The sequence below is a fragment of the Trichoplusia ni genome, chromosome 9 (assembly GCF_003590095.1).
Source record: "Trichoplusia ni isolate ovarian cell line Hi5 chromosome 9, tn1, whole genome shotgun sequence".
NCBI lineage: Eukaryota > Metazoa > Arthropoda > Insecta > Lepidoptera > Noctuidae > Trichoplusia > Trichoplusia ni.
Window position 1 is genome coordinate 4,164,277 of NC_039486.1, and position 27,856 is coordinate 4,192,132.

The 27,856-nt window shown below is 34.1% G+C and overlaps 3 protein-coding genes across 5 annotated transcripts; 1 reads left to right on the top strand and 2 right to left on the bottom strand.

Annotated features, from left to right (window-relative positions):
* The first annotated feature begins 1,584 nt into the window (after window positions 1-1,584).
* On the top strand, window positions 1,585-27,351 carry LOC113497267 (muscle-specific protein 20-like). The gene is made up of 4 exons (XM_026876740.1): window positions 1,585-1,727; window positions 25,662-25,870; window positions 26,287-26,407; window positions 26,768-27,351. The coding sequence occupies exons 1-4, from the start codon at window positions 1,704-1,706 to the stop codon at window positions 26,957-26,959; spliced, it is 546 nt and encodes a 181-aa protein (XP_026732541.1). The 5' UTR covers window positions 1,585-1,703; the 3' UTR covers window positions 26,960-27,351.
* On the bottom strand, window positions 2,362-8,497 carry LOC113497264 (circadian clock-controlled protein-like). 2 transcript variants are annotated; one of them, XM_026876736.1, is made up of 6 exons: window positions 7,711-8,497; window positions 5,239-5,331; window positions 3,814-3,961; window positions 3,460-3,593; window positions 3,222-3,371; window positions 2,362-2,688 (listed from the first exon to the last, which is right to left on the bottom strand). In XM_026876736.1, exons 1-6 carry the CDS (start codon window positions 7,793-7,795, stop codon window positions 2,495-2,497), a joined length of 804 nt encoding a protein of 267 aa, XP_026732537.1. In that variant the 5' UTR covers window positions 7,796-8,497; the 3' UTR covers window positions 2,362-2,494. The 2 variants fall into 2 exon arrangements, with proteins under 2 accessions (XP_026732537.1, XP_026732538.1); XM_026876737.1 differs by lacking the exons at window positions 5,239-5,331; window positions 7,711-8,497 and adding an exon at window positions 4,144-4,408.
* LOC113497266 (myophilin) lies at window positions 15,697-24,941 on the bottom strand. 2 transcript variants are annotated; one of them, XM_026876738.1, is made up of 4 exons: window positions 24,730-24,941; window positions 16,370-16,569; window positions 16,078-16,198; window positions 15,697-15,994 (listed from the first exon to the last, which is right to left on the bottom strand). In XM_026876738.1, exons 1-4 carry the CDS (start codon window positions 24,901-24,903, stop codon window positions 15,812-15,814), a joined length of 678 nt encoding a protein of 225 aa, XP_026732539.1. In that variant the 5' UTR covers window positions 24,904-24,941; the 3' UTR covers window positions 15,697-15,811. The 2 variants fall into 2 exon arrangements, with proteins under 2 accessions (XP_026732539.1, XP_026732540.1); XM_026876739.1 differs by lacking the exon at window positions 24,730-24,941 and adding an exon at window positions 17,268-17,372.
* Window positions 27,352-27,856: the final 505 nt, after the last annotated feature.

Sequence of the window (27,856 nt, forward strand, 5' to 3'; positions counted from 1 at the left end):
AGTTTTCGAGATATTCAGTACGTTAATCTTATAAAGAGTATTATGTATAAGTATCAAGTTTTTTCCTATTAATTCTTGCAACTTTTTTGTAGTTGGCTTATGATATATGTTTTTGCATCAAAGTTTTTTATTCCAATAAGTGAGAAGGAGAGAAATGGGCGTAACGCACTCTATCTTTTCCTTTATAATGTGGAATACAAACAATTTGTACGGTACCTTGTTTTTTTAAACTTTTCTTCCTTGGACACTGTGTCTTTGTCTTGGCTATGAAGGGAGTTGCATTAGACTGACAATTAGTTATTGAAGGGATTCCAAAACTGTAATTTGACGAAATTTTTCAGCTTTTCCGTAAATATTCTAAGTATAGTAAATAACAGGCGATTCTGTTGTCTAATAAATAAATAAAAAATACCAGCAGCAGCTGAGCCTCTTTCCATATGTTTTGGTATTCATCACCACGCTAGCTCTCTTCGGGTTGACGATTACGAATTCCAATATTTGGAATCCATTTTTTCCTGACGATGTTTTCCTTCACCATTCGTCAGTCTTATGTGAAAATAATTACGAAAGTACATTATATAACTTTGAAAAGTCTCATTGTTATGCTTACACTGCCTAGGTTGGGATACAACCTGCACCTCGTCCATCCATCATAGAACCGCAAAGTACACTACAAAAATCTACGTTATTTAACAGCAAGTCAATATTTTCTTGCTCCCGTACTCAGGTGCTAAACATTCGAGAACAACTTCTATTAATAAACCGCTGAACACATTCTGAACAAACTCTTGTATCTGGAACAGTGTCACTGCGTGCGAATGTTGCATGACTCTTTTAAACCTTCAGTTGTGAAATGACCTAGATATATTTAACGAAATGAGGTAGGAGATCAAGTGACGAAGTGACAAGTATACTTCTCTTAGAAAAACTCTTATTTTAGACTTGGATGGATAAAATACTTTTTAAATCTTCACAATTAATTGGAGAGGTAGGAGAACGAGTAAAACAAAAAGTTGGTAATTTTGTGTTCAGGAAGGACCTCAGGGACAAGATGGCTAACCAAGTCAATGTATTGTCAAATGCTATTCGTGAGTACTGGACTAAGAATCACAAAACGCTCTTGACAAGAGGTTTTAAAGGAGATAGATCTTTTTTTAGGGCATGTTAGTAATCCACCATTAAAACCGTCTTTACATTTTTTTTTAGTCTGCTTCACTGTTGGTTCTCGTTCGTTTATTAATAGTTTAAGTTTTCTGTAATTGCAATCCATAAAAGTCCAGTAAACCCATAAATTGGTTCAAGCTTAGATTGTTTGTTTAAAAGATCAAACACGTGCGTAATAAACAGACTTTCTGGTCTAGATAGAAATAAAACGGAGCTATTAATACTGCTGGAAACTATGGACATTGAAGTAAATACTTAGGTATTGTATTTATTTATTCCGTAAAAATTCCACAATAATTGGTACTGGCCACGTAAGGGATATTTCTGTCGATCGCTCCCTCGCTCTGCGTCGTGTTCCCTCGCACTGGTATTTACATCGATACAGCTTTGCCGACGTATAAAACTCGTTATATGAGCGAGTAAAGCTTATTTTGTTCTCAACTTTGGTGAGAGAGCCATCTAGTGACCAGCGACAAAAACTGTTGCGAGTGTGACATTTGTGTATTTTGTGCAATTTGAAATTATCCTTGTGTTCCAAAATGCCTGGACGTCCTCTTTGGCAGGTAAAGAATTTAATTTACTTGATTTTTTATTAAAAGTACATTTTTTTAGCAAATATAAATTTATCATGATGGAATTATAAGTTTTTGATTTAAATCATTCGTAATAATTATTTAGACTTACAGTCATAGGGGTGGTAGTTACATATTTTTTGTAACGAAATATTTGGTTTTTCTTCTCCATACTGTTGATGTACGAAACATCTTAATTTAGAAACACAACATATCTGTCAAAACGGTTAATGAATAGGTCTAATGAAGACTCAGTGGGCTGATGTTTTAATTAACAAAAGCCAATCGCCCGAGCCACAATCACTTTTCAGGAGATTGAGAAGCAACAATGACTAATATAACCTTAGCCTACACCTGAAAATAACAGGTGTGTAAACAACGTGTGGTTTCGTGAAACTCCACGTTTTGGCACGGTGTCAAGTTTCATTCTAATCATTCATTTACAAAACTTTCATTTTAGGATTAAGAAATTAAAACACAACTTCACAATTTTCAATATTTACACAACCATCCGTAGGGTTTTCTTTAATACTTTCGTTATTAACATTTAATTAATTTTATACAATAATAATTCGTTTTTTACTCTTAAATAATAATATCATAGGGAGAATTGGTCCTCATATTATTATTTACTCAAATTTTCTAATTATACACAAAATTTTATACAAAACATTAGAAAGTATCTTAAAATATATTACAGTACTTAATCTTAATTTACCTAAAGCATATTAAATAGTTATTTATTAATTTATTTAAAACTACACTTTCTTTTCTGCTTTTTTACTTGGCACGTAATCTTTTATGTCACCAATCATAAAATCTCCAGGTAAATTGTTGAACAGCCTTTGCATGAAACCGAGTAAAATATCTTCTATTGTTTTTGATAAAATAGGTCGCAGAGATTCTGAAACTGGCCGCCAGTTTGCATTTAAGTAGGCATTCGTACTTTCCTCTGAAAAAATGTAATATTAAAAAGTTTTAAAACAAATTCTACTTGTTTGTTAGTAGAGCTCTAACAGACGGACGAACACCGCCATCTATTGATGAAGTAAGTAACGAAACATCTTCAAACATTATTGCAAAAACATTGCGAAATCGTGAAACAGTTGATTAAGCAAGTGGTTTAAAACGATAAAAACTATTCTGTTAAGATTACATTTAAGATATAAAATTTGATCACCCAAAGAATTGCTGGGCAATATTTTAATTTACTGTAAAGTGTTGTTATAGTTCGGGATGTAAACTCAGAGAGGAGTAAATTAAATTTGCGAATAAAATTGGCAACAGAGAGCGAGCGGTTGTCAAACGTCTAGCGACGCCTCAACAACGTCTCAACGTTGCAATTTGTAACACGTTAGTACCAGGGCACCATAACGGCTTGGAGTTTCGATAAGAGAACTTGCACAACAGCGCCTACTACTAGAGCGTAGCTAGAACTACAATTTTGTAGTTCTTCTATTACACACTAGATGGCGCGATACGTACCTAGCGACTCAATGCCGTCGAATAAATTATTCATGCGTAATTTCAATCCTCCTATTGCATATTTAACATGAGCTCCAGTTACATTGAAAAATACATAATCATCTTTAGTATAGACTTTCACGTCACTTACAATGTCGATCGTCATGTTGGCTGAAAAGAAACAAAAAATAAAAATAATACATTATTTTCATGAACAGACTATTTGGAACTTTTTTCTTAATTTTCCTTAAAAACTTACTCGGTTCGAACCAGCAAATACCACGACCAACCAATGGTATTAACAAAATTTTTCCTTTTAAGTCGTAGGTCCCTTCTATTCTTATTTTCGGGACCCGGACTTTAGTTCGGAAGTCGTAAGTTTTGCTGTCTACTCTGAAAAACAAAATTAAGATTATAATAATTATTAGTCAGAGCAAAATTGATTGTAATAAATGAATTTTCTAGTCAAAGAAATAACAATCTTTCATCCAAACTCCGCTGATCGACCGTCTGTAGAAAAAAAATCTACTCTGACTACAATTTGCTCAACTTAGTCGATCAAGCAGTCGTCTGCGGTACCAGGGCTACATAAATTGTAGGCGGCAATACTTACTGGCTCGATAACACTTCGGTCTTGCCGAAACCTGTAACCGTGACGTCATCTAGCGCAGCATTTACGTTGACTGGTCCTTCACCTTGTAAAATCCTTATTTTAGGGATTTTTAGAGGATCTAATGGCTGCATTCCTATATCTCGAAGACCTAGAAATAAAAACATTCTTATCAGTGTTGAAATAACTGAAATATGGTTCTGTTTGAAGAATGTCGATCGTGATTATAAGTGCAATCAATTTTTGTGTGGGTGGAGGACATTATGTTGCATAAAGATTGTCTTACAAATGGTTGTATAGGTAAGATAGTCATATAAAAAGCATATTTGATACCTCGACGCGTCACACGAGTAAGGTGAAGAAATAGCGCTTTCGCTTTCCGCAAGTTATGTACAAATGTTTCGTAATTGAGGCTATGTGACTAGCCCAGTGGCTTGTGAATCTACCAACCGACTATAATTCTACTAAAATACATGGAAAATTTATTTCCCTATGCAATACATGTTGAAATAAAAAGAAAAACAGTTACGTGGTGTGTTTACGAACTGACTAAAGGTTATTTTTAAAAGAACACAAACTTTGCATAAAAATTATTTGAATTAAAACGTAATTTATCGTCATTAATTAATTAACCACAGCCTTTTGTTAAAACGAACAATTAGTTCAGTTTAAGAAACGGTTAGTTTACACAGAGTAAAACGTTAACAAACGCGTGGGGGAACAAAGTACTAGGCTAGCAGAGCCGGCAGGCGGCAATATTACCGTGCAACCGCGCGAAACACGAACAGCTGTGATGAGTTGTGCAACAAACCAGGCACTCAGAAACCGTGCCAGCTACTTCGACGTAGTCTGTTTGACCGGTAGCCATTCGGTACCAGAGTTCGTAAAATATAGCGTTATATTGAGACCAATTGTATTGCGTTTTGTTGGTATTTGTTTCAATTTATTGCGATTGACGTTTTGTTTGTGTTTTGATTGTGAAAGACAATTAGGTAATTTTGAGATTTTTCGTTTGTTAGAGGGAGCAATTTTCCAAAGATAGACTAGTCTTATTCACATATTCAGTGAAAAAAAAATCCATTTCATTACTACGATTAGAGGATTGTTCATTATCTCGATATACTGTTTTTATTAAAATAAAGTTTCACTAAAGAGCAGAATGTTATTAGTGGTTGTCATTTATTTAAACAACTAAAATTAAATCAAATAAACTTTTGTCATATTTGAAAATTGAACCTTTTAAGCTCATACGACACTCGCAATATAGAGCAGAAAAATCCTTTCTTTAATGCTCTACACACTGGCAGTTTACAAACTCTTCCCGATACAGATTGGGATATTACTATTTTAAATCATAAGCTATATGCGTATTTAAAATATATTTGCTTTATTTCTACTTTAATAAATGTAATATTAATTGTAATATACCTGGACCGAGCGCATTGAAGAGCTGTTGCACCGCCTCCCGCGAACAGTCTTCAAATTCTGGATCGCGTTTGTAACATGTTTTCACGAAACTGGCTGGAAATAGAAAGAACAATTATCATTAACACATCATGTATTATAAATATGAGAATTAGAATTGGATGATCGTTAACGATCGTTAAAAGCTACGTTGTGAGACTCTACAAAGTAAATCAGAGAATATCAAAGGGATGTTGATATCATTCGTATTAAAAAAGGTTGAAACTACTTCGTGTACTACATAAAAATAGATCATTGATATTAAAAAATATTTTTATTTTTCATTAACTAGTTTAAAAGTCACCTAAGAAAGTAAGTTTAAGTAGCTACAAAAAATACGAGCACAAATTAAGTAAACTTCTTGTTTATGTTTTTTTCTTTTGCTGAAGCTCTTCCTATCATTGTCTAAAGTCTTAAAGCAACTACCTCGAAATACATACATAACGTGGCGTAAATCAAAATAAAATAACCTAAAAAAGTAGAGTTCCATATCACCACAACACTCACATCAGTATGTCATAAATACCTCACCAACTCAAAGATAACAACCACCTATACCTACACTTAAGTATACCTATGTTGAAACCATGGTGTACTCGCACTAGGCTTCCCAAACAACTCTTACTTTCAGCAAACCTTGACATAGACATCAATGAGAAACTAGTTCACACTATTGTGAAGTCAAACGCACTTTTACCGTGTCATCTTGCATTCTGTAATCTACCAACCAGTCAGATCACGTGACCTTTGTCTAAAACAAATAAACGAAATACGTTGAGTAAGAAGTAAAGTTCAAATTTGTATATTTTTCTGACTGACTGGATGCTAAATGAGGAGGGGAACTAAAAGAGGTTTTATTTTGGTTGGTAATGTCGGTGTTTAGACGACTAAATATCGGTTTAACTATTCAGGGACAAGTTTAATACTATCAAATTCCTTTTCCTGTCTTGTCTTATCTTTTGTTCCCAGTAACTAGGGTGACAATGTTATTTTTTTATTTTACGCGTTTCCATAAATGAGTCGATGAGAGACTCGGCACTGTCAAAAAAAACCGTCGTTTAAATTTTTTGGCCCGGCTATTACAGAACACTTTACCTCTCCTATTAATTTTTAAATAGTTCTAAACGACAAATATAATCAAACTGACAACCGCTCTACGTATAATATTCGTGTATTACACTGTGAAGAGTTAGAACCAGAACCTAACCATCATCATCCACTACAGACTTTGTCATTCAGCTGCTGGAATAGAGACTTTAATCCTTCCTCTATACGTATCATTTTTGCCCTTCAGTCCAATACCAAATACATACCCGTCTCTACATACTTAGAAAATAAAGTAGAGATTAATACATAATAACAATGCCAAGACATAAACTCTTAATATATTCCTACGTTCGGGACAAATTCATTTCGAGCTTTTCTGTCAAGAACTTGTCATAAGGGTTGGAGTACTGCCATATAATGGCAATGTTTCTACCACGCCCCCTCACTTATAATGCTGCTTATAGAAATGACCAACACTACTGCCTACCCATTTTAAGACTACCGGTGTGATTATGGAAAGTTATGTAAAGAGACTCTACATTACCTTAGCTGAGGTTTTGAACGAACTATTACAGAAGGGTTAAAAGGAACTAAAGAGGAACAAATTTGCACAAAAATAACTAATACACCAAGTTTTTGTAGATACATAATCTGTAAAAAATTAAGAGTCTAGCAATCACGGTTCATGAGATACAGTCTGGTAGCAGACGGACAGACAGCCTTAGTAAAAACAGTTCCGTTGGACCCTTTATTCACGGAATTCTTATAACAGATTATTTACGATACACTATTACGTGCTACGCCTAGTAATATTGCCCCTAGAAACATTATATTAAACTATAAGATCATTTAAAAGCATTCAAACCAAATAATTCGGACCCAAATACATTGATTATAATTATTCTACATTTGCGTGTCGTTCATAATTAGCACAATTTTTTAAACCGACATGTTCTGAATACTCTAACGTGGTAGCAATTGTATTTGTTAAAAACTCGTTTGTCTACAAGCAATATTTTATTGATATGTAGCAATACATCTTACCAACTGTACACGGTTTGTAAACAAAACGCGAACACTTTTACTTGCGTCATATATCACAAATAAAAAAGTGCTACTATTTACAAAGAACCGTAATTATGTCAGAATTGTATTACAAAATGATCTTTGAACGTGCACATAACACTATCGATTACTATCCCAGAGATCGAATCTATTCGGTATCTTAGAAAATGCCGCAACTCGCAGTGATATAACGGCAATAATCGATTTATGCAATACAACATTATGAAACGAAGAACCGGCACGGGACAAATAAGAATCAGAAATATTTATTTTTTCACTAAGTAGGTCATCTAATAAACTGGCACAATATACAAAATCACTTACGTTTCGTTTTAAAATATTCTCCGGTCGTACAATGGAGCACTAGAGTCACTATAAATAATTTAAACTGCATGTTTCGGTTTTGCATGTATTAGATTGAAAAGCTAGTCCTGTACGCCTCGAGCAGGCTGCCCGAGGAGGTGGTGTGATACTAAGGCCCCGCTCTGCGGGTCTCCACATGCCTCAGAGTGCCGTGAGGAGGGGAGCTCTACGCAATTGTTAACTATGTAAATAAAGCTTAAACTTATCGTTGCTCAAGTTATTATTGCTAATAACGAATATCAATTTATTTGACGGATTGCATTTTTCTTTCAATTTGGAACTCCTTAGGTCGGAAAGTGATAAATAGTGTGGCAACACTGAGGTTAAATAAAAAATGCAGGCTGGAATAAGTATTCAATGAATAAGTTTGTTTTCTGAATTTAAATAACGAACACAAGTACGTCCGAACTCTATTACATCTTTAAATTGAAGTAGACATTTTACGTAACATTTAAAAAACAAACGAAATGAGTAAAAAGTTCCGTTGCTCCATTTTTAGGGGGCATATTGCCAAAGTGTTGTAGTAATCAAGGAAATCAAGACGATTTCCTCAAAGACATGCGCATAACTAGTTCAGGTTAAATAGACTAGTTGTCTAGCAATTAAGACCTTACGTGCAGTAAGTATTACATTCGTTCCGTAACATCGATTCCTTCTTCTTCGATGCGTCGAGTGTTTGGTAATACATGCACACTGACTTATTGTTATTATGTTGGTCAAGATGATTAATATTGCGGATTAAAGGTGTATCTTTAAATCGTTCGACTGGAATTTGGTTTGTATTTAATGCCATGAAGTAAAGTCTTGATATTTAATTTAAAATGCGCTCTATATTAACTTCAGTTTCGTCCGCGTTTAAGCTAGTTAGGTTGTGTTGATCTTGGTACCAGCTATCTTTATACCAAATTCAATCCCTATCGGTATAGCCATTTGAGTGTAAAGAAGTAACAAAGATACATAAACGCAGACATCACAATCTTTCGCTTTTAAAATATTTGCTTAATGTGATAATAGAAACCGCAAAACAAAACACAGCAGTAAATTAAATTATATCCATTTTACTTTTAATTTCGACGAAGACTGAATGTTTTTTTTCGATCCACACATATAAATTATGAAGCACTTTACAAAATGAGCGGCCAGTTGCATAGAAAAAATTAGAACATCTATTTTTGAATCCCAAGTGGAATGAATGCGTGCGTTCTTTCATAGATGAAGAATCGAAAAGATTGCAAAGATTTCGTCTGGGATTTTGTCATAGACTGACGAAGCTGCATGATTTTTGCATAATATTGCTACATACGTAAGTATGTAGATATATTTAAAAGCTCTAACACATCCTCCTGATGCGTACGTCGGTACTTCATTTTTAATATTAAGGCATAATTTATAACATGTTACTATAGAGTATTAATGAATTAAGCTCAGGCTTGAAATGATTGTCATTATGTTTACAGGCAGAGGGATAGTTATTATGTCATTTTATCGATAAATTATTAAAATAATAGAAGCCATAAAACCTGAAAAACGTATCGAAAAATTTTGTAAATAGTTCTGATCGTCTCTTCTTTTGACCAATTGGCAATCAAATAGTTATAATAAGGTTATAGAATGTTAATTAGTATAACTGTTAATGATCCAAACTATCGGTGTAAATGATCCGTTTTATATAGCCAAGCATTGGGCATTCTGCCGAATGATAGACAGCTGTCCCTGTGTTGATATAATACCAAAGTTGATGTTATGTTTGCCCTATTTTGTTGTCCTTCTGCACATCAGATGAGCTAATGAAACAATTCCAAAAAGTCAACCTCTTTTTGGGTTGAACCTTACCATGACTCTTAAATGAGCTTGAAAGACTTCAAATAGTAAAAAGTTAATTAGAATTTAGATAAGACAATTAAACAATATGCACATAATAATAAATATTAGATTCAGTATGATTTTATTCTGCACATAATAGTAGACACAAAGTACAATGTTTTATCTCTTTGAAATCTAAACTCAATAAAGCCACCGATATATTTGTTAACGTCTCTCACATGTTTATTTGAATATAAACTGCACGCATCATTATAATCTCTAAATCAAGCACAGGGTAAGCGGTAAAACGATACAATACAACCTTAAAACTTATGATCAGCACTTATTAGACCATAAACCTTACTATAACGCACAGTAACAAATATTAGTTCAAAGTCAACAAGTTTTCCTGCACGTGATTAGATTAAGGTTTTTCAAGCAGTTTGTGTCTGGGAAACTTTGTAGCAAAACAGTAATTTTATGATGTAAGTTGTTTCTTGTAGACATTGCGTTGATGCGACACCGCTAATGATATTATATCATAGGTAGACGATGACATAAATCAACATTTACACATGTATGTGGCTTTGGGAAGGGGTTTTACTTGAACAGTTTTTTTAGGAGGGTAATTTACTGACTTCGCTGTTTTTACTGGTGCATTTTGTTAGTCTACGCTTTAGTGATATTGGTCTCTTTTGGTAAAAAGAACTTTCATGGTATAACATTATAAAAAACAATTAATTATATTATATGATATTAAAAAAGGGATCATTAGATTTTTATGAACACTCTGTAGCCACTTTTTGAACTCTACCTTAGCCAAAATGACACATTCGATAGTAGTATGTGCTAGTATATTGGACTGCCAATATTCCTTTGTTTTTTTAAGAACATTTATTTCGCGTTTTACTGTTATGACGTCACTCGGCACTCTCCTTCTCCCTAGTCATATTCATATTTTAAAAAGTGACTAACAACAATTCTGCTTAGTACAGACAGGTCATCGTGTTAACACTGTTTATTTATCATCACGATACATTTCAACATAGCATACTCCGAACGTGTATATCACTCTTCGCTCTTTTACTCGATCTGCATTCTAAAATCAAAGAGTGAATATATTTTCTGTGATTTCTTAACATTTTTATAATAAGTTAAATCCTAGTCGTTGAACGACTTTGACCTGAGGCGTGCAATCGGTGCAGTTTAGTCAACAGGTATAGATGTATATTATGTTACGGGTTGACTGCGAATGTTAACTTGTAAATAAATTTACCATTCTTTTTCTAGAAGTTTCTGTGATACAGCAAACTTTCACTCTGCTAGCAACTCTTTCAAAATTTCGTATTTGTTCTGAGATTTTAGTCAGGATGGACGAAGGATAATAATGTTACATAGGTTCAAATTGAATTGAAAATTGAATTCACATTAGAACAAGCCTTCGTCGATCATAATTCTAAGTTCTCTTTTGCGACAAACTAGTCTAAGGCTGATTTAGACGTATAGAACGTATAAATATTTAACCTATCCTAAAACTCTCCTACCTGTACCTTAAAAAAAAGTCAATTAAGTACTGCCTCGACAAAGTGTATCATTTACTCACCAGACATTTTAAACTAACACCACCGTTCAAACCTGAACAGCAACATACACAGAACATGTTTCACGAGCACTAGACGTAGTGAGGTAGTTGTGAAATAATAAGTACTACCATAATACCGTATGCGGTAGGTAGCCAACGAGAAGATGGAAACACGTACAACTGAGTTTAATGGTTAAGTTTTAGAATAACCTAGTCGTTTCACGCTCAATATCAGGTTACACACAACTAAGGTTGATGCTAGTTTAAAGAAGTTTTCGTGTATTTATATTAAATTTCCTCATGTAAGAGTTAGACGTATGTCTTAACAATCAGTCTCTGTTGGATTTTGCCTATAGGGACATTGAAGAAAAAAAAGAGCAGATTTTATCTGTCAATAAGTATATTATTGGGAGAACCTCATTCGTTTGGAAGTCGTTTGAACAAAAATCGGTTTGCTTGCCCTGAAATTGAGTTTGAATTTGAATAATACTCCTACTAAATGAGATAGGTAGTGCTCCACATTTCATAGCGGACGTCTCGTTTCCACAAAGCGACAGTCTTGCTTTAGAATCCGAATGCTTTTTTGAACCGAGTGGTAGAGAGTACCACGCCAACTCAGTGTACGCGACGTGTCGCAGACGATACCCGTGTAATAGTACAAAAATTGGTGTGATCCGCAATTTATTTTTCTAAGTCTCGGAATAGCAGCGGGGGCAGTTGATCTCAAGGACTAAATCAGTTACTTCATGATTTCTGTTTTTTGTTTTAAACTCCGAAACTGAGATCATAAATAAGTATAAGCTTAGCCTTTAGAAATACTTTATTGCGTTAGTTGCCCTTTGCCCAGCGGTTATATAACTATGAACTACGGACCTGTTGCAACTTGTCGCCAGTCTAGTGTTTTATAGGACTGATCTTAGGATAACCAAGACGTACGAAGTACCTAAGACCTAAGTAGATATATACATGTAATAATCATTAAATAGATTGGGTAGCACTAATGCCGCATATGTCCATGACAACTATCAAACATAAAAAGGTAATAAGAACCTACATAAAAAAATGGGCTTACTTACCATAGCAATTTGTCATTAAATTATAGAAGTATCATTTTTTAATAATTCTTCCTTAATTCTAGAAAATCGTTTGCTCTCTGTTCATGACCAGTACTGAAAGTAGTCGGGGATATATTTAAACATGATGTATAAAGATTATAGACACGAATTACTGCCCTATTAATAGGACAGTTCAGTAATGTAGGAAACATTAGCAGACATAATAATAATAATAATAATAATATCATGGGACAACTCACACACGGTTATCTGATCCCAAGCTAAGCAGAGCTTGTGTTATGGTAACCAGACAACTGATAAACTTACTTATATATTTCTAAATACATACATATTATAGATAAATTACACCCAGACACCAGAACAAATGATCATGCTCATCACACAACATTTGTCCTGGGCGGGAATCGAACCCACGACCTCCGGTATAGCAGTCAGGGTCACTAACCACTAGACCAACAGGCCCGTCAAACTTTTAATAAGAGGCGCTAAGGGATACTTCACATTACATTCGTATTATATGACGTGAATATATGGAAACAAGACGACCAACACATAAATAACAACATATAAATAAACTTCAGTTAAGCAGCTTCAGTAAGAAGTCTGGCCATACCAAATTATTATACAATGTCAAACGAAGTCTCAACAAAGAGAAAAATCGAAAAAAAAATACAATATGAACAGTACCTATACAATCCATAAGATTGTATAGGTACTGTTCTCAAATATAAAATTAAATAAATAAGAATACATTTTCGAACCTTCACTATTAATAAAACGTCCGTCCAGTGTATAAACCTCCTTAATGTATCAACGTAAAGCTTTTTATATCCTATTCCAAACATGCAGGGAGTTGAATCTTTGCCAAATGACTATAAACATTGTACGTGGCAATTATCACTCTTTAACAAGAAACTTGGCATATTATATTTAGGTTACGTCCACCCTTGACCTTGGAGTAATTACTTCGCTATTACATGTAATTAGTTCACGAATATAATGGTTGTGTCAAGGCGTGATGTGTCGCTAGGATAAATTCGAATCCTCGTATCTTGGCGGTTGATCAAGATAAACAATTTTCATAGTAACGCTTTGCCCACGCTGCGATGATGGAACTGCTCATTCTGGAACATGACCTAGCTGATGTAATAATTTATTTATTCTTTACGTATACAAAAGCTCGAAATCTGAATTGTTATGTTAAACAAATAACAAGACATGATCGTTTTGTCTACAGTAAAGATTTTCGAGCGCCGTAGCAAATACTAGGCTCACAGCTGCAACAAGAGTCACAATGAATTACATTTTGATAGTAAGAGACGTCAATATCGCATCGCATCCGATTGCTTTGGAACATTGTTTTCTAATCGTATGTTTATAGCAGTAATCTTTTCGAAACATTTGCGTCATATCTCGAATAGCGAAATTATTGGGTCACACGAGCTTTCGCAATAATCAGCAACGCTTCTTGATCTCGACTGCGACTTCCCAATCGATACTTGTTCAAACAAAACAAATCATGGCATCACTTTTTCGTTTCGGTTTATCAATATGGGGTACTTAACCTACTGCCCCTGAGATTGCAAATCGGAACTTAAGACTGTAGAGTGTAGAGCTATTTCTAAATACTGGCTTTTGAAGTATTGAAGATGAGCATGACTTATTACAGTTTGCATAAATTTAAGAATGAATAGGTTGAACGACCTCCTTGTGCTAAAATAATATAAACTAAATGGCACAACGCTTTCATGTCATCGTAAATTATATTGCGTAGAGTGACATTGTGTTTGTAATGTCCTATAGGATGGAGTATTTCTGTTTTCGTTTTTATATCATCTGGGAAAGTTTTCGTTATTTATGTTTTGTAGACGAGTTGAAGGTTGAGAAAGAACATTTGAAGCTTTTTTAATGTTAGGTTAATGTACTCTATCTATCTTAAATCAGTACCTTTTTATAAAAACTAAAATATTGCGAATGTTGATTTGAAATAGTAAAATCATTCAAAGCACATTGATCCCTTATCATAAATTTTCCTAAATTACGTAATGACAATACCGTAAAATAAATTATAATATGTTATTTGAGGTTTTCAGGGAAGACTGTCATCAATTATTATACAATGTGGGTAAATGCATAAAGTATGTCTGGCATAAATCTTGACAGGACAAGATCTGAGTGAATAAATGAGATGTCCAGATGTGGGACACATTTGAGTTCTATATTTAAATTTTATAATTATGTTGCAAATAAATTCTTAAATAGAGATGTTCGATAGCTTATGTTCTAAGATTCCGATCTCATGGCCTATTACTGAATCCCTGCACAACAAAGGCTAACTAATGCTGACGAAGCAATAGATCCATGATCCATCATAGGATTTTTAGTCATTTATTTTCAGATGATTTAATCCTCATCTCGTCCCAACGTAGTCTGAATAACAATTTATATTAATGAAAAATCTACTGAAAGTTCTCTAAAGTCAGTTTTTCAAATCGTGCTTAAGTATTTTTCTCAATAAACCAATAAATTTAAGACAAAATTTATTTTTTTCACACATTTTTCATTTTTTTCCTGTACAGTTTTCAATTAACCAAACGAAATCATACATCTATAAATACCAAATCTAAAAATATAATCCATAAATTATTTCTAACCGTCAACTTTCCAGTCTTATCGTTAAAAGCTTCCAGACTCTTGATAAGGGTTACGAAAGTAATATAGTTGTGGTATAATTGTATTAAAACAACACTAATAAATCAAGCACAAGCTGTCAACTGGGATACTTGGCACATGTGCAGTTTCGTTGATGGATCACATGCGGTAACACACGGCATGAATTTTATCGTAAACGCTGGGTTTGTAATTAAGTAGAGTTGTGGCATCGTTATAAGACTGACCTTTTGGGATTTATGCTAAGGTTGTAACATTGTCATAGAGGATACAATTATGATTATTATTATTGTATTTTCTTGACATAATTGCATGTTGGTTAGATTACAATGTGCATTGGCTTATTAACATATCATTTTAAGACATTTTAGAAAAATATTATTATTCGTCTCGTAGCTTTATTTATATTCCTTGTGAGTGTGAGTTCTTTATTATTCTCTTCACGGTTTGTATATATTATTATATAAATTTAACAGATTAAAAATTCAGTTATTCGATTCTATTTTTTTTTTTTTTTTTTTTTATTCAATTTACATTGAAGAGTTTCACTACACACATACAATGTTTGCAGTAAATTACTTATTGTACTTTAGAAAGTAATGAAAGAAAATTAATACTTAAAAACGATATTTATTAGATAAAGTTAAATATTTACAAATAAATTGATAGAAAATACTTAACAAAAATAGCGTTGTTAGGAGTAATTATGTTATAATAGGTACCTACAAAATAAGTATAATTAAAACTATCACACAATCTTTGACGTTGTTAAGCAATGCAGACATTTACTTAGAAGAATAAAAAAAAACATTTGAATTTCGACCTTCATTTGACACATAAAAAAAATACTGTTTGACTCCGAACTTTCGGTATTGGTCTCAATTGCAAGCGTAGGAAGGTGGCGCTTAGTCCTGCAATGTTTTTTGTTCTTTTACATATGGCGGGTGTTGCCAAAGCCGCCATGGCCTGACTGTGAAGCGCCCTTGTTGAAGCCCATTTGCAGGTTCAGTTCACTCTCGTGGGCACGAAGCTGCTCCTCGGTGAATGTTCGTTCGTTCTTCTCCGCCATTTTGGGTCCTAGCTGGGGACCGGTCCATTCTGGATGCTTTTGAGTCTGTAGAACAAAATACCGTATGAATATGCTATCGAAATTCAGATGACTTTGTTTTACTAGTAATATTTGGAGAGGCTACTTACAATTCTGCCGAGCGCGTATAAGCAGAGTGTGACTTGGGGAATGTTACGCCTCTCAAACAGATCGGCAGTCTGGAAAATTTCTTCTTCTGGCACGCCGTACTTCTTAATAGCGGCTTGGAACCTGAAATCAATTAAAATTGATTTAAAACCACTCAAAACGACTCGAAATAATTTTTGTAGAGAGCTTAGAATGTTTGTCAACTGTCATATCTTGGCAATAGTTTGTGTTCATATTTTTGGTTAGACAACTATCTAAATATATAAAATAAACTATACAAATAGGTTTGAGTACCTTTGAATGTTCTCCATAAGCTGGAAGTTGGTTCCTCTCTCCTGGATTTTCTTGACTGATCCAGGAGCCAGTTTGTTGATGAGCTTGCAGAGGACGACACCATCTTTAAGATAGTCTTCGTAGGGGGCACTGGTGACGGGTTCGCCGAGGACAGCGCCGATCCAGTTCAGGACCTCCTGCTCTTGTTCCTTGTTCCTAGGCTGAAGAAACAATAGAAAATTATCATTTACTCAATATATCCGGTCTTGGTGATAACATTTTTCCACATAGCAACTATTCTTGTCAGATTTGTAGCAACATCATAAAGTAGAGCTGTTTAGAAAAATTGTATTCATGTTTCGAACGTTGGTCGTAAAACACTCGTTCCAGTGCCAAGTCGCTTGGTGGCGTGCGGACGGATTCCAGCATCACCTCCAAAAATAGGTTGGTTTACGAAACAGACCGCTGTTATCCCATAGTGATGGGCTTCTGGAAAGCTTTTTAGAGTGTACATCAAGGGGCGATATGACAGCCGCAGCTGCGCGCGCGCCCGTCATTAATCTAAAGTATTCTCGAACCCATTCTTCGAACCATTGACGTCATCAAACACTCGACGTAGTTTATTATTATATACTTTTGTTCAACTAATTTTTGGAGTTCACTTTGTTTGTTTTGTGAAGTATATTATGCCTTTGATTTCGGTGTAGAGTATTGAATCATGGTATAGTTTGTTATTATGTATAGAATGTAGATAAAAGGGGCTTTTTAAAATAATCAGTATTTAAGATTGTGTTAATGCGAAAGGATAACAATTCAGTGTAAGGAAAGTGATATAGATTAAGGTTTGTTATTAAAGAAGTCTACAAAAAGTTAATGAGATTCTAATTAATGTGTAAAGTATTTGTCAAGTGATACGTACAGCCATGTTACAATTTCACAAAACTTTTGACACTTGACTGTGAGCGAGCTTTCGCCTCGAACTCGTCTGTTAGACTGTAAGGAGTGCAGTCCGCCCGCCCAAGCCGCCTCACCGCGGGGGCGGGCGGGACGTCCATCTCCTGAACCACGTACCTACGTAACGTATATACGTAAATATATCGTCACTGTTATTTACATCGAGAGACATCGGTTCTGAAGCGTTAAGCCCTTTCATTCATGAGGTCTACCCACGATCTTTCGAGATATTGTTTCGGCAGTCAATTGTTATTGTAAGCCGGCCTCTGGTTTGTTATAAACAGTTGCTATGAATGAGTTCTTATTGAGTTCATTTTATTTTTTTTATTTAGCTTTGTATTTTTTGTGAATGAGTGATAGTTATATTCAATTCAGGTCTTGACATCAATAAACCTAACATTATTCTTTACTGTATCTACGGTTTAAATAAATTGTAATGGGGAGAATTTTTGTGCTGTACAGTAAAGTGTATCATACCAAAGTTATGAAAATATTTAACATTATGAAACTGTAGACAATCATTAGTTCTATTTGTAACCAAGAGTCAAAAAGCATTTGGTATCATACAAATGCTTGTCCTACGCTTGGGTCGAACCCCGCACAATAGGTTTGGCAGTCAAAATTATTATAATTATTATTTATCAAATACGCAAATAAAAACTTAGATAGAGTCTGGTTGTAATGAATATGAATTCGCATGTTGTTTACAGAGACGGGAAGCGTAAAGACGCAACTTTTGTTTAACTAATAGGTATTTTATATTTTTCATACATGTATAGGATGTGATCCATTAATTCTAAAGTTTAGACAACCGGACGTTGGAAAATACTTTTAGAATCTGAGCGAATGACGTTATACTTATAAAACATTATATAACAAAAAAAAACTTGTTAAGTGCGAGTCAGACTCGCAACATTGAGGGTTCCGCATGGACCCAGGTTCAAATTTGTTTTTCTATAGACAAAAATAAATCCAAATTGGCCACCCGTCATATTTATAACCGTCACAACCGTTACAACCACGATATTTATTTTTAGAGATGGAATAAAAATACATCATCTGTGAAAAATTCAACTGTTTACCAATTCCGGTTTATGAGATACATCCTGGTGACAGGCGGAAAGAGAAGAATGCCTCAAAAATAAAGTTAAGGAACAAAATAAACATTTTTTCAACATACAGAGTCAGAAATATTTAATAAATTGAGTTGTTAACCCGCGCAACAATAAACTATAAGGAATATTGCCAAGACAGTACCTACGTTTTATAGCCCGAAAATATATTTTCATGATTTTAATGACTTGTTTAGTGAATAATTTATATTCAAGTATTTAATTGATTACAGTGCAATCACACGACGATAATAAAATAACAATAACAATGTTGATCTTATCGCTTTTAGCGATATTTTTCAGACAACGCTGTCTCTATATCGCCGTTGACTGTTGGTCATAATACATTTTATCATGTAAGATAATTGTAAATAAATAAACAACAATAAAAATGATTAAATCAAAGTCATTGATTGGGGAAATATTCTTATCTTATTTAATCTTGTGAATGAACTGGCGACTGAATGGGGAAATGAACTATGTATGTATAACTATTTTTAGGGGCAGATTCGCCCGAGACCAATTCAACAGCGGGCGACTTGGATTGAACAGAATTGGTTAAAATGAATGAAATACAAACTATTATTTTCCTGTCTCCATTCTATTCAGCATTGAGAAGTTCTATTATTAAAGATCTATTTCATTGTAAACAAGGAAAAAAATATTTTGTGAGCATGACAAACAACGTTTCTTAGAGATATACTTATTATTAGAAAATACTGAAGGAAGCTTTGTGTAGCTAGTTTGATGCAGTGAAGACTATTTTACGACTTGATATATTTGATTAGGTGCGACCACGATTTGAACTCTGAAACTCTTTTAATATTAGATGAATTAAAAAAAAACACTTACTACATCAAATTTACGCATACATTTCGATTTTTTATCACCATTTAAATTGTTTAATCTATTTTTAATAATCTATGTGGCCAAGATAGACATTTTTCAATTTACTGGTTTGAAAATGTAACATTCTATAAGCGATAAGGCAAAAGAAGCGTCGGTCGTCCGGGAGAAAGATGGGGCGACGATATAGTTAAGGTCTCGGGTCGAATCTGGATGAGGCTGGCACAGGACCGTAGAAATTCAAGGCCTATGCGCAGCAGTGGGAGGAGAAAAGCTGTGGATAATGATGACCATGACAAACGATAAGAAACTTTCTTATTATTAATTGAAATAATAAAAAAATATAAAATATACTTCTTGAATCTAGGAGCAGTGTTCATTTTGTTGAAACTTGAGAAAACCAAAGGGAGCAGAATTTCGATGGAAATTTCTACTTCTTTATTTTTCATACAAACAATTTTCTTTTACTTCATCATATAAAATACTTGCATGTTTACATTCTTTACAATGTTTACAGCGAGTTTGACGAGTAGTGCCGTGTGATACAGAATAAATAAAGAGCTTAGCTTCAAAACAGCTGTGGTACACATAATGCGTTTAATACTGATCGTAAAATTAGATCACTTTCATGCGACTGACGTATGGGATTTAATTTAGTTTATGACGTCATTCTGACAACGTAAACATTAAGAATTATGTTTAGAATATTTATGAAGTGCTAGATTAAAAGTAGATAGATTTAGCACTACAGTTTAGCGAACTATGATGTAATTTATCGTTTAAATATCATATCTGCATTATTTTGTTGACTTTTCTATAGGGGGTTGAACTCAAATGGAAAAACGGAATCCTATGCCTGAGGCTCCACTGTCTGTCCAACACCAGACTGTATCTCAAAAACCCTGATAGCTAGATAGTTGACATGTTCACAGGCGATGTATTTTAGTTGGCGCTATAGCTATAAATATAATAAAATTAAACAACTAAATTCAGTGAATGAATTTTTTTTTTGGAAATTTTCATTCCTAAGCCGCTTTGTACGGAAACTTGAAGTGTGATAGTCCAACTCGCTCTTGACCGGTTTTTATTACGATAGTTAAGATGCAACTACCTTTGTACAGTGTATCTCGGTTTCAATTCTCAAATCCGTTTGTATTTTTGGCGTAGAGATACAGAATATTTTTAGACTAAAGTTTGATACGGGTAGTTGGAAGGAAAACATATTTCAACTAAATTAGACAAGATCTGGAAAAGGGCCAAACCAAAAGTGCCCTATATTGACAACCACGTTGAAAAGCCAATGAAATGAAAGCTAATTCGTATTCAATATGTTTTTACCGTTAAATAAGATTTGAACAATTTAAAGGTAGCCAGAATTCGTAAAAAAAGAGAGGTCTGAATGAGAAAAACATCTGAAACTGTATAACTCTACTTTTCACTTTCTTTGAACAAAAAAGCCTTCCAAATATTGAGTATGGATGTGGATGTAAGGGAAGAGGACGACTAAAGAAACGATGGATGGATTGAGTAACGATATGGTACAAAAACAGCTCAACAGCATTGTTTTAAAGCCAAACATCTAATTAACTGACAAAAACAGATTAATGTGACACTATACAAGCATAATGAATATGGTTTTAATATTTACGTCTTCCTACGAAAGATGCTTTATATTTTCTAATTATATTCAGACCTGGCTTCTTGCCAGGGTAAGGCGTTGGCACGTGTGGGGAAGCCCTGCTCTATCTGATTGAACTCCTAGAAGTATTTTGATAAACGCTGAACCTTAAAACTGAATCTTGGTTTGGGGAATGTTGGGAGTCCAAGACATAAATTATGTTGTCATTTCATGTCAGGTCATCACGTCAAATCCACTGTGAGTGACGTTTGGTAGTTTTGATCCAGCTTAACACAAGCAGGTGATTCACTATTGCTTGGTCGGAGTCTTTGTGTGTATGGCATACATGAATGCCTCGGAGACTAAAGTTCATAGAGTTTTATTATTATTTTAAACAAGAAAAGAAGAGACATTATCTACCCTTCGTTGACGCCTTATCCAAGTCTTAAACAATTTCGCTCAAGAGAGGACCGAAATTTGTCGGCTTCTAAAACCTTGTTACTACAGACGATCTAATAATGATAGTTTTAAATAGGCTAGTTCCCTCGAAAAATGGAATATGATGGCAGTTCCTCCTAGCAGTATGTTATGAAATTGTGCCGATCCAATATATTGAAATTGTTAGTAGAAATCTCTAGACCTGTTATAACCTAAACTTATTTATTTTTGATTATTATCATGAAAATATACTTCGCGAGTTATTTATTTAGTCTCGGGATACAGAATATTTTTTTGGGGCGTGATCATGGATGGGTTGCTATTTTTGACTTTGATTTTCTTAATGTGCCAGATATTTTAGATAAAAATATTATATTATTTTAATAGAATCAGTTTATTCTATATTTAAATCCTGATGCTACTAACAGCGTCCTATTTATTATTCAAGCATTAAATCGAAACTATTTTCAGACTTTGACCTATTTGGTGATAATGGGTAAATAACAATAAATATGAGTAAATAATAATAAATGTTTTACGATCGATTTTAAGCCAATCCTAAGGGTTAAAAATGTGTAGATAAAAGAGATCGTTTTAATTTACCATGTTAAGTGCATTATAATTACATCGTGAAACATTAATTAAAAAACTAACATTATAATAATTGTGTTAGTATAATGCATAGTAATATTGTCACTTTAAAATAATCCAATTACTAAAACCTAATTGCAGTCACTGGCCTTAACCAACTTGCGAATCATGGTATTAACCAGTAAGTCATGTTAATGATATCAATTAACGATTATAAAAAAGTTTGTAACATCCCTACTAATATTATAAATGCGAAAGTATCTCTGTCTGTCTGTCTGTCTGTCTGTCTGTTACGCTTTCACGTCTAAACCCCTAAACTGATTTTAATGAAATTTGGTACAGGGATATAGTAGACCTTGAGAAAGAACATAGGATAGTTTTTATCCCGGACTTTTGAAGAGTTATCTTGGAAACGCGATATAACCGACCTCGACGCGGGCGAAGACGCGGGCGAAAAGCTAGTATGTTATAAGTAAAATATGCAACTGCACAAGTCAACCCACCAAAGGTTGAGAAACACATAATATGGTCGGTCCGTGGATGGGTGACCATGTATGTCAAAATCAGTTCCTCCATGGTTCCCTGCTATTATTGACGCATCTTTGAATTAGTTACGAGTAGTCAGAAAGTAGTCATCTTCCCCTCGGACCCGTCAGCGGCCAAGTCACAACCTTAAGTATAATAAAAAAGAATTCTCAGAAAGGAACTTTAGACTTGACACGAACCTTTGTCTTACTATCAGTACTTTTCAGAAATAAACAAGCAGCTCCATCGAGACTTGGCTAGTCTTTCACAGAATGTTTTTGGTGGGAATATATTTTCTTTTGAAGTAAAAATTAAATTAGATAATTTATCGATTAAAACAAATTAAAAAAGACCTTCAATCTGATTATGTAGTTACGGTCTAGATCTAGACGCCTTTAATTAGATATCCTATAAGCATAAAGTAATTTAGGTACGCCTAGTTCAATGAAAACTGGTTTCAGTAACTTATTGGTTATGTATATACAACTCATACGTAAGCAAAATCGAAAGGACTAGGTACAGTAGCTACAAATGCTTTTAATAAAGATAATATAAATACTATTCTTATTAATAATTACAAACAGACAACGGCTTATTTCTTCAGGAAACGTTCACATATTTGTTTAACAATACTATCGCCATCGTGTATCATAGAAAAATACTGTCAAGAGGCTTCAATAAGTCTTATTTCAACACGTTGTAGCGTACAAGTTTCGTATTTCAAAGCATAGTGTGGAGTTCGATAGTTCAAAAGGAACACAACAGATGGCGCTGTTACTTAAGGTAGAGTCGGCTCTATTACAGGTAAACTTATTAAATGATTGTGCTAAGACTTTAAGTACTTAAGTATTATAGCATTAGAGTTTCGTTTTCTACGATAAAAAGTTATTGAGTATCTTTAATTTCAGATCCATGTCTTAACCTGTTAGCGAAAATGCAGGCTTTAAGAATAGGTTTTTTTGTCATGTATGGCTAAAATAAAAGCCAAGGAAGTTGAATTTATATTATATAAGAGGTGGGCCAATCACCAAAACATAGATGCTCGAGACATTTGTCATCATTATGTCTAAAATGAGTTAAACCTTGAGGAATTAAAGGCATTCCGATAAAAATACAGCTTATAGGTCGGACACAATAGCCCAAGATATTTGCACTCCGACATCCCTTGTATTCAAATGGTCAAAAATGGCTATCTGTTTGTCTACATGTTTATTATTATGGCTAACATGGGCCATTGTATTCAAGACATTTAACCGGCCTATATACTTATGTAAATTGACAATACAAGACGCTATTGTCAAAGGTGTTTGGACTGCTAATATTTGTTTCTAGACGACGAACTTAACTCTAACATATTTCTGTTTCCCTGGTATTTTTGTTTTAAGAGCGCTTGAAGGACAAAGTTCAAGGTAGGTAAAAAATAGGATTGTAACTGGGAAAGTAATAACGAAAAAACCTTTATTTAAATTTCATTTACCTTGGTCAAAGATCTCAGTGTTTTAAAATGAAAAATTCTTCAAGCATCATTGCCAATGCAATCGCCATTCAATTTATTGCGAACTATTAAAATAATGAGATATAAAATTCTAATGCTGAATTATTTATTAAAGACCATGAAGGTGCCTTTGACTTGTTTATGTATAAATCTTAATTTATGTGAGCAGTTGGGTAGCATAAATTATTTAACGCATTTATTTTACACGAGTAAAACATTGGGGTAAACAAAAAGAAAGAGTGAACTTATACTAAGTTGTTCTAATATGTTTGTAATTACCTTTTTACCAGTCACCATGGCTACAATTTGGCTATTTACAATTGACGATGAATGTATTGAAATGTATTAAATTTGACTTTATTCGTATATCTCTAAGCATTTTCGCAACACAATAATTGGAAGTTCAGTACGGGGCGGAACACCCACCGTCAATACAATGAAATACCACAGACCATACCCAAGAAATTATTTGTGACCCAACCAATTAGGTATTTTTTAACTTATTTGTACTCGCACTTGATCGGTTTTTAATAATTATGTGTGAAATTGAATAACTATCTACTAGGTATAAAGGTTTGCCAAGATATAATCAGTACAGTGACATTCAATATAGAAAAAAAACTTTGTATGATACGGACCTTGACAGTGACCCAATGTGTTCGAAGAATTATTTTTTTAGCGTTTTAGAATGATATTGTCGCCCAAAGACAAAATTCTGCAATTAATAAAGAAAATAAAACATGAAGTACATCAGTGGATTCCTTTGAAAAGAAAATGATTTAAAAAATAATCATAAACTCACCGTAAACAAATATTCCTTGCGTCGTCCATTAAGAAAATATGCTGTTACATTTTTGATTGCAATAAATAATTTTATTTTTAAAACGTCATCGATAATTGCTTTGGTATATAAAAGAATAAAAAAAGTACTATGAAAGGATGGGATTGAACCGATGAATAAAATAAAATGGAACATAAAACTAATAGCAACATCATTGTGATAGCACAAAACTCACTAAAAACAAAAAAATCAGTAATGACAGACGCAATTAAAAAATGGCTGTCTATAAGCACATGAAAACTTCGAAAAATTAAAAATAAAATAATTTAATTTAAAAAAGAACAAAGAAATACTAAGGTCTGTATCGGTCGCGACGTTATCACTCACTGCGGCAGTAAACTCTGATTCTGAATTTAAATATTTAATAAACAATGCGTATTGTTTATGTTTAGTCCTTGGTAGAACCGATACCATTGAACTTAGCTTAAGTACTAATTGTTGACTATCTTTGAGTCTAGACTTAACAGCTCATATCTATGACTACATACGTGTGTACAGCGTAATTCATGAATGGCGTCTTCATTCGGACCATAGTGTCTGTCTAAGTGTATTTATTATTGATTTTCGCATTTATTGACAAGTTAAATGCAGTTTTAATTTCAAAAGTCTAAAAATATATGTTTCTTTAAAGTATTTAGACGTGAACGTGGTATCTATCACTACAGTTAAAAGCCTTTATAATTAAACGCCTATCACACATACGTGGACCTTATTAGAACTACATAAAGTCCCACTAACTCGCTTTATTTTATCTTTATCGGAAAGAAAAACGATTTTAAAAATCACAAAGTAATGTGTCGCATCTCTTAGCGCCCACCTTCAAGGTACTAACACTTACTTCAAAATTATCATCGTTCTACAAAATCTAATCTTTATCCATATATTTTTTCCAGTGCGCTGGCAAGCGTGAACCAGAAAAGGAGATAGAAGCCCAGCAATGGATTGAGGCGGTGATCGGAGAGCGGTTCCCGAACATGCCTTACGAGCAGGCGCTCCGCGACGGCATCATACTATGCAAGCTGATGAACCGGCTGCAGCCCGGCATCATCTCCAAGGTCAACGTCTCCGGCGGGGATTACAAATACATGGACAATATTAACCAGTAAGTTTTTGACCACTTCAAAAATTAAATGACTCCAAAGAAGGTTATTTTGATAGTTCAGGTCAAAATTGTCAGTATTATCAAGTGACCATTTTCCTGTTTAAACCGGGGGAAATGCTTCCCTGGGGAAAACGAAGGGTTAAGGAATCTTACTGGCTAAACCCCAACGGAATGCGTCTCCGTTCCCTATAGTAGGGAACCAAGCGATTGCGTTTTTGCAAGACTTAACCCAAACATAATTTGTGTGCTGAGGGACTAAAAGATACATAAAATTTCAAATCAATTCAATTAGTTCTAGGTTCACACGAATGTTATAGAAAGATAACTTAAAACGTCTCCAGAAGAAATCGATTGTCACGATTCAGACTGACATGATTAAGAACAAAATTATACTGAACTGATAATTATCTTTGCAGGTTCCAAAAAGCATGTGTGAAGTACGGAGTTCCTGATGTGGATCTCTTCCAGACAACGGATCTTTGGGACCAGAAGAACATTGCTCTCGTCACACAGACCATCTTTGCTCTCGGCAGAACAGTACGTACACTTGTAATATCTAGGGAGGCGCAAAAAATATAGGGGTTACGCGTGAGATTCAATGCAGACCTTTACTTACCTAATAATGTAAAATGTGGAACGATTATTATAACGTGGAAAAAAAATCCACCCATCATGATTTATGAAGGTTATATTTTAATTTTCCTTGCAGATTTTGCATAGTAGGTACTGCAGAATGCAAGCATGTCTTTCGCTCATAATATGATACGATGTTTCACTCATATATCGCCACAAAATTGAAATTCTTTGCTTTCTATGTTTTCACTTGTTCTGTGTGTTCTGTTTTCTTTCACATCATCTCTCTGATAAATAAAATAAAACTTATATTTACTTTCCCAGGCATACAAGCACCCAGAATGGCGCGGTCCCTTCCTCGGCCCCAGGCCCGCTGAAGAAAACCGTCGTGAATTCAGCGAAGATGTTCTCCGCGCTGGACAAACTGTGATTGGTCTCCAAGCTGGTACCAACAAACTAGCAAGCCAGTCAGGTCAAAACTTTGGCGCTTCACGCAAAATCATTCTTGGAAAGTAAACAGCTATGGTGTACTAAGCTATAGTGCTCCTGAGAGCCTACCATATCTTAAAGTGGAAGCGGGACATCACTATACAAGTCATAGAGCGTCTCCCTTCCACAAGATTTGGTGATAGGCGTCTTGAGGTACGTGAACTGCAGGATGGGGGAGGAAGACAAAAGACAATCTATGACGTCATTATTAGTTTTGTCAATTCACTGGTTAACTCCCTGGTCTCAACATTCATGTACCTCAGGCAGAAAGCACTATGAAAACAAGAGAGATTATTTCAGTGCCAATAAAATGTTGCTGAAAACCTGCACCATTACTTGTAAGGTCATAAAATGTTATTGTTTAGTTATTAAGTCCATGTGTGGTCAAAATTTTAATTATACTCCTACGTATTACAGGTTACCACGCATTATTTTTTTATGGAAAAACACATCTGAAATAACAAGTAACTGCAGAGTTTTTATTAAAATGCGTAATACGCATAGTTAATTTATGTAAAATCAGTATTTTTTTAGAAGTTGTCGAAGATATTATTATATAGGTACTTTTAAATACCGTTATTTATTTATTTACTTGAATTACATACCAAACCAAAGATTTTTGTTATCTTATTACGTGTGTTACCTCCATTGTAATCATACCTAATTTATTTTGATAGCCAGCTGTGATTTCTTTTCGAGTTAGATGGCGGATTAAAATGTAATGTTAATTTAATTTAATAAATATATTCTACTACTATATTTATATTTATTTTACATACCCACTACCCAGCACCGAAAAAATAGTGATGAGTTATTTTTTTTTGTATGTTTTAACCCCTGACGCAAAAAGAATTGTTGAATTGTGTATTAGGCCCGTCTGTCTGTATATCTGGTCCATGACAGCTCCCGAATGGATTGTGCAAG